This window comes from Crocodylus siamensis, chromosome 2 (assembly GCF_052110815.1).
Source record: "Crocodylus siamensis isolate JL-2025a chromosome 2, ASM5211081v1, whole genome shotgun sequence".
Classification (NCBI taxonomy): domain Eukaryota; kingdom Metazoa; phylum Chordata; order Crocodylia; family Crocodylidae; genus Crocodylus; species Crocodylus siamensis.
Window position 1 is genome coordinate 132,197,094 of NC_143396.1, and position 12,190 is coordinate 132,209,283.

Below are 12,190 nucleotides of genomic sequence, written 5' to 3' on the forward strand. Positions count from 1 at the left end.
ACCTTGCTGCCATATCAGCCATGGGCACAGTACAGCCTTACAGGGCAAACTGCAGTGGTAGGCTTCTGCTGCATGGAGACCTTTACATTTTAATGCATTTTTCTGAAAGCCTGCTACCTAAAAACCCAGCATAATATGGCCACCCACCCATCCACCCCAATGTACAAAGAAGTCCCCGCTGAGTTAACAGTGCAGATACTGTTTCACTATGGAAATCACAGCTTAATTACATCTTCGGGTGGGTGGGAAGGATTTGATAGGAGATTTCATTCTGAAAACAATCAGGTCTCAGTTGGGTTAGAAATCAGGATATTAATGTTACTCATTTTAATTTTCCTCTCTGACTCAGATTCCCACTGTTTGAATTTGAGCTCAATTTGTTCTGTTCATTATGAATGAATCTGCATGAATTTGACATTAAACTGATTATCTCAGAAAACAGTAGCAATAATTTCCCTTTTTCCTGTGTACGTTTCAGATTATGTCTGTGTGGCTGACAAAAAAGATGCAGAGGAGAAATAATAAGGAAAAGGGAAATAAAACATGTATTTCAATGTTATGGATGGGTTATTTAGATGGGACATGCTATTATATTTATCCATTATGGGGAACAATAGCCTGATAAAGACGCTGCCCTCATTATATTAGTGAAAACCACACATCAGTAGGTTCACATTTTCTGAAAGCATGCGCTGTGACTCTCAGAAGAAAATGTTCTGACTAGGAAGTTCTACGGGATCTCTCTAATTTTCCATTATGGTCGTCAATGCACTGGTGTGACAGGGGCTTTGAACTTCAAAGTGTTTATACTTTATTATGTGGCAACTCTGGCACTGACTCGCACCCCTGTCTAGCAGCCCTGTCAATCATCCTCTCCATCTTTCTCCCATGCCTCTAGAAGCTCATTTTTCCGGTCCCTCTTCTGCATAGTCCTTCAAATTTGTAATACTGCAATTGGATCAATGTGGGTAGATGAGCCATATTTGGTGGTCTGTTGGCCTAGCAGTAAAATTCTATTAAGATTGTGATGGGTTCTGGGTTCAAATTCTGAACAAGACCTGCTTGGGATAGTAAAAGTTTCATGATGGCTTTCTAAACAATATGTTCTTTTTCAACTAGAAGTTATGATCAGGAATCAGTGAGTGACATTCTGTGGCTTGTGTTATGCAGTAAGACAAATCAGATGGTTGTACTGCTCCCTCACAACTCAATAAAGCCCCAGAGCCAGACCTACAGAAGGACTTAAGCACCTCAGTCTTGTCTAACTTTCCTAGCAGGTACCAAAGCCCTAGTTTGGTGCCTCAACACTCCCATTCAGATGTTGCAGAACCCTGGAGGCCCTTATAGATCACAGGTGCCTACATTCCTGCCAGCAAAATTCCATATGTGCCTAAAAGATCCATTTCTGAGCATGTCCAGAACTGTCTAAGCCTTGCCAGGCCTGAGTAGCTTCATACCTAGTTCAAGCTACAGCTCACTCAGTATTCACTGAGGTGGTGTTCTACCCAAACTGATAGTGTTCTCAGAGGATGCCTATCAGTTGTGGTTACACACACAATTTGGCCGGAAGATGTTTTGGTGGCAACAGTATCCCCCCTAAAATAGTGTAGCGGTTAGAGAACATGCTTAGAGCGTGGGAGACCATGTTTTGTTCCCCAGCTTTACCTGAGAAGATCTGGAACTGTCTGCTACCTCTTCATGGCATTTTTTGAGGCTGGGTCCTCTCAACTGCTCCTGATGAATCTATTCCACTTTGTATGGTATAATTAAAAGTTCACTGGACCAGAGAGAGGAAGATACTACCTGGCTCTATACTCTACTGGCAGAGGAGAGACCTGAATTTCAGGCTTTGCCCCAATATTCAGTAGTTAATCTCTTTATGATTAGGCTAGAGTCATGGGGCATTTATAGACATGCTCCAGGAGGCAGAGGGGAGGGGGCACTTTAATTAGCACCACTCGGAGAGCTGTGATAATGAATGAGCCCAGAGTGACACATGTATCAATGTCCCCGCACTGAAAAATGTTGGTGGGGCGTTGTGAACTAAAACTCATCGAACAAGCTTTAAAGTGCCCCACCGCCATTTTTCAGTATGGCTCCGAAGTGCTATTGCAATACAATTGATAATTAAGAGCAATAGAAGTTTCTCTAAGTGTGTATCATAAAATAGACAGGAAAGGTTCTTTGAGTAGATGTGATATCTTTTTAAGTTTTTTCTTTTCCCTTGCTCTCTTCCCCCACTCCCCTCTCTGCTTTACCTCTTTGCTTTACCTTTTGTCTCTAATTTCTACCTATTTACATTTTCACTGACATCCTGCCACACTTTTAGCTTCTCTCATTTCTTGGAGTATCAGAACAGCAGAGACTCCCCATGCCTGAAGAAGGATGACTGAACCTGAAAGCTTGCCAAGAACTTTTTTCCAACTGCTCTGTTGATCTAATAAAGGATATCACATCTACTCAAAGAACTATACCTGCCTAAGTCCTTAGACCAACATGGCTACAACCAAAAACCCAGTATCATAAGATATGCTTTTACAAGACAATACCTTCTAAATGTTTACTGCTTCTGGGACCCATTTCCATAAAACTGCAACCATGAAACACTGTTCTTCTTGCAGTCTTTGTGTACCTTACACTGTTCAGTCTCTAAAACGCAAGGCTCCCAATGAAAGACCATCCCTATTGACTTCTATTATGAAAGTTAATGCAGCTCATTTACTGTCTTGTAAAGTAATGTCTGTTCCCTAAAGGTAACCATGTGAACAAGGAGTGGGCGATTCAGGAGACTGCTGAGTCAAAGGGGAGGACATGACAAAAAGAACGTAAACTGGTTAGTAGGTTTCAGAAACAACCTAAAACAACCTGCCACCAGAGTGCACACTGGCCAGGTCTACATGAGACACTGACTGCACAGTAGCCCAATACTACTGTGCAGTAGCGTTGTGTGGCAAAAACCATGATGCAATGCTACTGCAGAGTAGTATTAGGCTACTGCACAGCAGCATCACAAAAAAGGTGTTCATCCATGCTACTGTGCAGTAACTCAGTGTATTGCACAGTCATTTAGTACTTGTTTATACAAGTACTAAATGACTGTGCAGTAACAACTGTTCAGTCAGCATCTCATGTAGATGCAGCCACTACTACCTTTTATTTAAAGGCCTTTATTACAGTTCTCTCAGAAAAAGATGCTTATCAGCTTAGCACTTGGGAAAAGCTTTAGAACCTCAAAGCCCCATGAACTTCATAGTGAGGCAGAGCAACTTGTCTCTCAGGTCATGACGTTGCTACGGAAATTCATTCAGTTCAACTCAAATCTCTCAGAACTTGTCATTTTTGCAGACCTTGCTCAAGTTAAAACTCAAGAGTTGCAAGCATCTTGAGTTTTACCCACATAAGAAAACATTAAGTAGATTGTGGTGATGCTTTCGGCTGTTCTATTATTGGTATAAACTCTAGCTCAAGTCAGAACAATTTATTAGATGCTACTATGACTACTTTGGGCTGCAGACTCAGTCTCCTGAGACAGAGCCAGTGTTATTTCATAGCACGCCCACTCTCACTTGAGTTAGGCTAATTCAAGAGGAGTCAACTCAAACAGAGATAACTTGACTAAACTCTGCAGGGGAGGCACAGCCTTAGAGTTAGGAGACTGAAACCAGCTGTAAGCAAAGACAACAATACCACAACAGCACCAATTCCATGTTAGACATAAAAAGTGATACAATGTGTATGGAGCACCACCTTTCAAAACAGAAGGATGGAATCACAGGTAAGCTGTATGAGTTTTGACTTTCTCACCTAAAAATGGGCAAGTCAGTAGGATGCTGGAAAGAGAATTGTGGGATGGCATAGGAGGAATGAATGACAGAAAGGGCAGAGGTCAATTTGTGGTAGGAAAAGAAGGAAAAATAATGTGGTCCTTGATGATCAGGAGGAAGATGTCAACTTAGATTTTGAAACAAAGATGGAATCCCAGGAGAAATCCTCATGGTGATAGTTCCAGGGTCCTGCTTTTCAAGAGAGGAGAATACAATTGACCTGATTCTCCACTCACCTCTGCCTAAGTTATAGAAACCCTCACGGAATAAAGGAAGTGTGAGAAAAAAGAAGAAACAATCCTGATATATTTTGGACAAATCTATAATTTAGAGTTACCTCCAACAGGTGGGCAGAAAGGAGCCTACTACTGATAATGTCTTTGAGACAGGAGTCAGAAGACTTTTGGTTACAAACTCCAGAACATGTCCATGCCAGAGAAGGAGTTTGAGGCCCTGTCTTGGGTTTTTCACAGGATAAATGAGAACAGAATTCAGGAAGAGGTGAAGGGGTAGCTTTCCAGTTGACAGGACTTTTCTTACCCCTGTGAGTAGAAGATGAATTGGGATTACACAAAGCTGAAAGGGGTATTAAGAGAATTAGAGTCTGAAAAGACAGAAAATAAAGAATGATTTTTCTATTTTCAAAGGACGTGTTAGAGTTTCAAAGACAAGGTATCTGGAGAAAGAGAAGAGGGAGAAAAGGAGGGAACTAACAACAGTATAGAGTGGGCAAGTCAGGTGGAAGCCTCACTGTTAATCATCATAAGCAAATAAGCATAGAGATAAATGACTTTTTCTATGGTGTCCTTTAGATCAGCCAGGCCCCTTGGACTCCTGCAAGCTGCAGGGAGATGGTGAAGAATGTGGGTGGGATGAGTGACAACAGAACTGAGATCAGAGAGAGCTTAGGTATCAGAGACACAGGACAGAGGTGACCATTTAGCAAGAGAAGCAAGGAAGATCAGGAAAGAGGCTGTTTTGGCTGACATCACTCAAAGAAAAGAAGGTTTTTTCCAGGAAATCTGAAAAGTTTAGACAAGACTGTTGCTTTTTGGGGGGAGAAAGTGGGAGGAAGGATGAATTGTTTCAGAATGGTGAGCATTGTGGAGAGCACCAACTGACTGAGTGTGCTTGATTACAAATTGAAACGAGTTATGCAAAGCCGCTCTAATAAAAAGTTGCTAATACCTGTTCAGAGTGTGTCAGAGTGCAAGTTAGTCCCAGATCCACTGGAATGACATTTCAATCAATTAATTTCTTTTATAAATGAGCAGACAAATAATGAACTTCCAGACAAATATGAGGACTGTAGAAACTTATGAAAAGGGATGTGGGTCTATTGTGTGAACCACTGGCAGGGAAAGATGCAAAATGTGCATTCAAGGCTTGTACATTATTCCTCTGAGCTTTTATTTCATACTTGCAAATAAAACATTGATGATGCTACTTCTTTAATACTTGATATATATATTAAAATATTAAGAGGACTAAAAGAACTGTAAAATTGTATTACAAGATCAGTCCAATAGGATTCTCACTCTCTTCTTTTGCGAGGGATTGGAGAAGTAATTTATGCATAAGGTTACAAAAGCCCTAAGGCTGTTACTATGTTCTTCCAATTGAAATATACAGGATAAAAGCTATGTATGAAATAACCAGAGGGTTTATGTAGCTCGATGTCTGTTAACTTCAGGCTTTGTTTCCTAGCTCACTAGCTTCTATAATGGGTGATCACATGCTCACTTTGGTGCCAGGACCTTTTGTAGTTTTTGTATGTACAGCTGTCTTTATTCACTAACAATAAAAATGTGTAATAGGGTGTCTGCTTCCTTTAAAACTAATGCTGCAGCCCCTCTTCTCCCTTCTGCAGCTATATATTCCCCATGTTGATGAGCATATCCTCAGGCATGTGGTTTTATTGTTTTGCATGGCATGACTTTCACAGGTAAGTACTAACTGATGGCAGTGAGCATTGCCTAACTTGGGCCTTATTCATCTTACTTGTGTGTGTGAAAATCTATTTATGTTCCCCTTCAAGACTGGGTATGAAGAAATAGAAGCCAGCCACCCCAGAGCTTTGCCATGATTCCCATTTTAGGGAGATACCTTCAACATTGAACAAATTACTTAACCAGATTGAGGAAGGACACCTTTAATTTACTGATGAACCTAAGAGATTTTGCTTCAAAGGCTTTCCTGTTTATACCCCCAGCTGTATATTTCAAAGCAAGTCAGTGCTTGCATTATTGGATACAATTTACATTTCATGCTTTGGACAGAAAATGGACTGCTGTTTGCAGCTCAGATTGTGAGGAAGATGTGGGAAACCAGGTCTGACTTCAGAGTGGCCTTATGCTGCAAAGTAAAACCTGCAAAGCTGCACCAGGTTGTTCATTTCATCTCTCTGTGTGACAGAGGAAAGGTGAGAATCATGAACAGCAATCAGCTGGGACAAATCAAGTTAAATGGAGGCATCTATGATAGAAGGTAAAGTTTTATTTTTTTGTTTTTGGGGTTTTTTTGTCTTTTTTGGTGATTGTTTTGGACTAGCAGTTAGTCCAATAAAAGACATCACCGTACTTCTTGTTTGTTTCCTGGACCATCAGGACTACAAAAACACTCCAAACCTACTGTGATGGAAGTGCACTTCACATTGTTGTCTTTGTTACACAATGGCCAACAAAGTGGCCACTTCCTTCTACTTCAGTGAACCTTCAACAAAGAATAAAATTAAAAAGGAAGCATGAATAATGAGATATCAGTATACATCCACCTGCTCTTGCCTTCAAATGGGTGTGGACAATGCATATAAGCATTCAGGGAACTGAGCTCAATGTCCTTGGTGTCCTAGAGTAGAGTAGTCATTGTTAGTAATTGCAGAGCCCAAATAAAGACGGTCCCACATTTTTTTTTTTTAAATATACAGGCAAAATTATAACTGAAATCAATGGGAGTTTTGCCTGAATAAAAGTAAAGGAAGATGAATAAGTCTCCTCTCACATCATTTTTCCTACAATGAAGCACTCCTATTGACCTAAGTGGAATTATTTCTGATTTACATCAGTGTAAATGAGAAGAGAATCAGATGTAGGCCAGATACTGCCTTCTTTCCACACCAGCATTTAGCTGTTAGATTTACAGCACTGAAGCCAAGGTGTGCCCATAATTACTTACAGTGAACTATCAAAATAACAACCAGAAGTGAAACAGCAGTTTTTGAGGCTCAGCAATCCCACTATTTCCATACAATCATTTTACTGTGGAACACTCATGAAAAACCTTTTTAAAAAGCTGTTAAGATTTCACACTGCTCCAGGTACTGTACTTTGTCTAATATTACTCTATTGCCATACATTTCAGAAAGACTTTCCTCTCCAGTTCTCCAGATTGCTCATATTAGTCAGGCATTCATTTTGGATATTAAGATCACTGAAGATGATTTTGTTCCAAGCACAAGTTTTCTTTAAGAATGTGTTCGGCAGTACATTTTTGTTTCCACAAAAGCCTAGGGAATTGCTTTATACCTGGGACAATGTGGCGTTCGATGATGCTTAATAGACTCTGCGGTCCCATAACTGCCCATTTTCACTACTAGCAATGAGGCCTGACAGCTTACTGTCTTATGGTGCTACCAGTTGACTGCAGAAAGAAGGTTTCATTTAGTTTCCTAACTTACTTTCAGAAATTAAATCCTTGAAAATGCATGTGTAAAAAAAAAAAATTTTTAAAGGGAAACAGCAACAATAATAAAACATCTTCCCAAACTAATGAATAATGGAACATACCACACTCCTAAAACATTTTTGTGTCTTGTAACATTCTTATAGAATAACGTCGGTACAATGGGAAGTAGTGTGAGGGGGGGAAAAAAGGACAATATATTTGGCATCCTTAAAGTAATCACAAAAGTTATACATATGAAAAATAGTTTATAATTACCTCTGTTGAGTGAAGCTGAACTGTTTATATCTCCAGTAATAAAGGAAGACTCGGACTGCTTTCGAACTGTGTCATTCCACATCCGACGAATACGGCTCTGAAGAGGGATTGAACCACAGCAGGTAATGAATTTTTTAGCAGCTGCAGATAGGTTTCTTTCTGCCTCACTAAAGATGGCTATTGGCATCTCTAGCTCAGGATGAGACTTGTTTCTATCCAGCTGTAAGTAAGCAGTTTCTGATTGGTTGTAACCTACCTATTGCATACCAGACGCATCATTCCCAGGCTTCATAACATGAATTTATATCTCAAATAAGAAGTGCATCACAGGATACCATATATTTTCTAAATCTTAATAAAAAAACAATACAGGCCAAGAAAAAGAAACCCCTCAAATCCATGTGGGATACTGTTCCAACAATGGAGCATTAAATAACTGAAACTAGCAAATACTTGCGTGCATGGGCCTGAAATTACCTTGGTGTATATTGATTTGTATGTTTTTGTAAAGTATAATGGAATAGCTTTTATATGTCTAGGCATCTCTGGATGTACTGAGGTTTTTTCACAACTCTATTATTCATCATGGCAAACATCAGAAATAACTGCAAAATAAAAGGCCTTATATTTTCATCATAAAAAAAATACTGACAGTGGAGCATTCTTGGGTACAACATGAACACAGGAAAGTGATCTTATCCTACTGTCCTGGATTGTTTGATTTTGTTTTAATTGTCAGATGGGCTGTGGAATATTTATATAAACTACTTCATGCCACACTCTCCCTCCTCCCAATCCTTCACTTAAAATCTATGGCCAGGTTTCTAAAAAACTAAACAGCTAACACTAAGTCCAGATTTTCAGAAGATTGCCATGACCTACAGCTCTCATTATTCTCTGAAAATCTCTCCATTTCTTTCAGGTGCCTAAAGGGGGGGCGTGGAGCAGGGGGAGGGGTTGATTTGTATTTTTGAATTCTTGCTGATTATTTAGGTACCTAAAGAGGAGTTGTTGGGTGCTGAACACTTTCAGAAGTCTGGCCCCATATTATGGGTTATTCTCCCCTAGATCAGGAGAGGGACATTCCTGCGCTGCATCTCTTGACCTTAGGGATGGAGATTTTTTAACAAAGCTTCACACAATAAAAAAGTTTCTCTCTTTTTCCACTGGAACAGAAAGAGTTTAATATTAAGAGGGAGGAGTGATGGAGAGCCCAGGGCTTTGTGGTCATGGAGATACAAGAGGGTGTGCCCAGTCTCAGACTGTGCAAGTGTGCTGCCTTTACATTGTGTGTCAATAGATCTACCAAGTATTGAGAAACATTTGTCCAAACCTCAGTGACATGAGGGAGGGGAAAGCAGAAGAGAGGTATTTGTCTTGCTCTCACCTGTGATGACATGGTGAAGGCTGGGATATACTAAGAAGCCTAGGGAGTTAAGGTATCTAGCACTGTTACATTCCTTAACATCTGACTGAAAATACTGTGAGAATCCATACTGGTTATATTTTATGTTACTGTTTCATTTATTTATGATTTATACTAAGTTAATAAATTAGAAGTGGGTTGTAGCTATGAACAGTATGTCAGCTATGAACAGTATGTCACAAGTCATTCAATCCATACAAACAGGAGGAGTTACAGATTGTCATGAGTCCAACCTGTTGCACCTCATAATAACTGATGGGCCCTTCACTAAAACATCTATTAATCATGTATTAACCTTTACAGATTTTCCATAAAAGGAAATTTTAGTGTCTCATTTTTTAAATGATATTTAATTATTACTGGGGGACCAAGTCTGGGTATTAATTCTAATGCTTTGGAGTGTCTTTAAGATGGGGTGGGGGAATCCCAAGATTCTTGTTTCCCCTACTCCTGCCCCACCTTTCAATGTGTATTTTGCTAAAAGGAAAAAGAAAAAAAAAAGCTTGAGTGCTTTCAAGCAGACCCATATCATTTCTCTAAAAATTCTCCAAGTTTACTGGCTTTATAGGTAATCAACAAATGGCATTAGATGCTCTCCATAACACAGTGGGATCCATCATCCATTTTTTGATGTCATTTTGTATGGGTATATTTTAATGTTCAGGAAAGATGCCGATGGCCAGGCCCTGAGGTGGGAATCCCCTGCTGCTATGAAGAACTAGCAAGCACTGCAATGGGAGCAAAACTGGCCAAAGTACCTCAATTTTTACCTAGACGGATGGCCTCTTTCCTCTCCAAGGCACAATCATCCTTCAGCTTCAGTGTTACAGCAGTGGAAAGGAGTGCCTATTGGAGTTAACTGTAATGATCACTTCTGTGATATGGGCACCTTCCTAGTCATAAATAAGGACCTACCCAAATCATGAAAAGAGAAAGCAATTTTCACAATTTGGTCATGGCCTAAAGAGCCAGTTTCGCAGTCCTTTTGCAGTAGCCCCACCCCTTGGCATTGACTGGCAGCCCCAGGAGGAGAAGGAACAAGGGAGTGGCTGCCATCTTGCTTCCTGGCTGCCCTGCCTCTCAGTGCTAATTAGTGGAGTGGCACGAGGGGGCAGGTGCCATCTTAGCTTCTTCCCTTCATGCCACCCTGCCAGCCAGCACCTTCCCCTCCCAGGTGGACTATGAGGCTGGGCTGCAACAGCAGCAAGGACCACTGGTTCCCACTAGGGAGACAGCATTTTTTTTGTTGGTTGATTTCCTGGGAAAGCACAACTAATCCCATTTTTTGTGGAGATCACCATTTTTTGTGATTCCCACAAAAATTGCAAAGCCAGGATTTAAGTAGAGCCCTAGTCATAAATCATATGGGATCGACACATTTGAAGGGCTACCAAACAACTGTCAGATGTAATGATTTTTGGTTATTGCTGACAGGTGTGGAACTGAATGAGGCAAAAGACTCTACAATTCTACTGCCATTTGCCCTGAATTGGCCCAGTTCCTTGCAAACACCAAACAAGAGCTCTTGGATGGCATCTTGCAACACTTAAAAAAATAAATTACAATTTGCATCTAAAATATAAATCACAAACAATGTTTTCCAGGGAGATTATAAACTGCTATTCGCTGTGTGTTCCTTTCATAATTTAATAGGTGAACTGTCAAGTATAATTAGATCCATTAGTAATACAGAATACATTTGTGTTTGGTTTCTATTGATTAAGAAGTTAAGCTGCCTCATTTTATATGAACTGTTCTTCATAAATCTGTATCTGTACACAAGGTAGCAAGTAAAATACTAAATGCACCAACTAAATAGAAATTGAATTTTTAGATGACCAAGGCATAACCAGTTTAGAAAATAAATAGTAGTTTTGAAACCTGGTGGATTTGTTGAAGGGAATTTGAAACAAAGAAAATCAGTAACCCACAGAATTGATTAAAACAGTTAACACCAGTAAATGATCTGTTTCATCATTCATGCTATATGAGATGTTTCATTGTCTTCTCTCAGAAAAAAGTGTAGGAATACTACAGTAATCTTATCATGTAGTACATATATTACTCATCTGGGAAAAATAGACCATTTTTGAGTGTTTGCTTTACTCTCAATTCATTTTCAGAGTGTTAGGGGAAACTAATGACAATTACAATTTTAGTAACCAAACTGTATTGGATTATGCAATGTCAGATCTGAAAGATGGGAGACAAACTTAGTTCTTCATTGTACTGGTATAGCTCTGAAGAAGCTCCTTTGACTTCTGATGGCATACATACTGTTTCAGGGAGGACAAGTTAACCCATAATGTCCAAAAGGGAAAATATATACCTGCACATGCACACGCACATGCGCACGCACACACGCACACCCACCTGTGTGTGTGTGTGTGTGCGCGTGTGTGTGCGTGTGTGTGCGTGCGTGTGTGTACTCAGCAAAACATCTCATATAGTCTATACACACACACACATATGTACACACATATACTCACACACCAAGTAAAGTCTGGATGGTCAATTCTTCAAATCATTTCTGTAATCAACTACTTCCCAATCCATTTTAAACCACACAACAGCTCTTTGATGGCTGGATCATTGTGGCACAATGCAATGCTCCCATGTAAGAGGATGTCATTTCAAGAATGAATCCTTCACCTTCTGATCCCAAGGACATTGACTGTGTAATAGAGTATATAGCAGGAAGGCGAGAGGCATTGCATTCCAGCTAATGAACACTTTTTACCTGTGAGCCTGTGGAGTATCGTCCAGGCGTCCGTGACCCAGAGGTTTTTCCTGAGCCTATGGAACTCTCTGTGCTTTTCCCGCTACAGCAATGTGTGCGCAGGCATTTTCCATACTCTTTACGTACCTAGCCAACAAAACAGGACCTTCCATTAGCAGGCAGCTCCTCTTCCAGCCAGAGCCTTAAGACTTTTCACAGTGCTATTTTCTTTTTTCAGTGATGTATTAACATTAAAGTTGCTTTTATACATTTAAAAAGATT

The 12,190-nt window shown here is 40.0% G+C and overlaps 1 protein-coding gene across 15 annotated transcripts in view; it reads right to left on the reverse strand.

Moving 5' to 3' along the window:
* ADGRL3 (adhesion G protein-coupled receptor L3) overlaps window positions 1–12,190 on the reverse strand; it is an 875,465-nt gene that overhangs the window by 56,620 nt on the left and 806,655 nt on the right. For all 15 annotated transcript variants that reach the window (XM_090036868.1, XM_090036867.1, XM_090036864.1 and 12 more), the window contains 2 exons: window positions 11,930–12,055; window positions 7,764–7,860 (listed from right to left, as the gene is read on the reverse strand). In XM_090036868.1, the coding sequence (XP_089892994.1) occupies window positions 7,764–7,860; window positions 11,930–12,055 (223 nt within the window). The remainder of the gene's footprint in view (window positions 1–7,763; window positions 7,861–11,929; window positions 12,056–12,190) is intronic.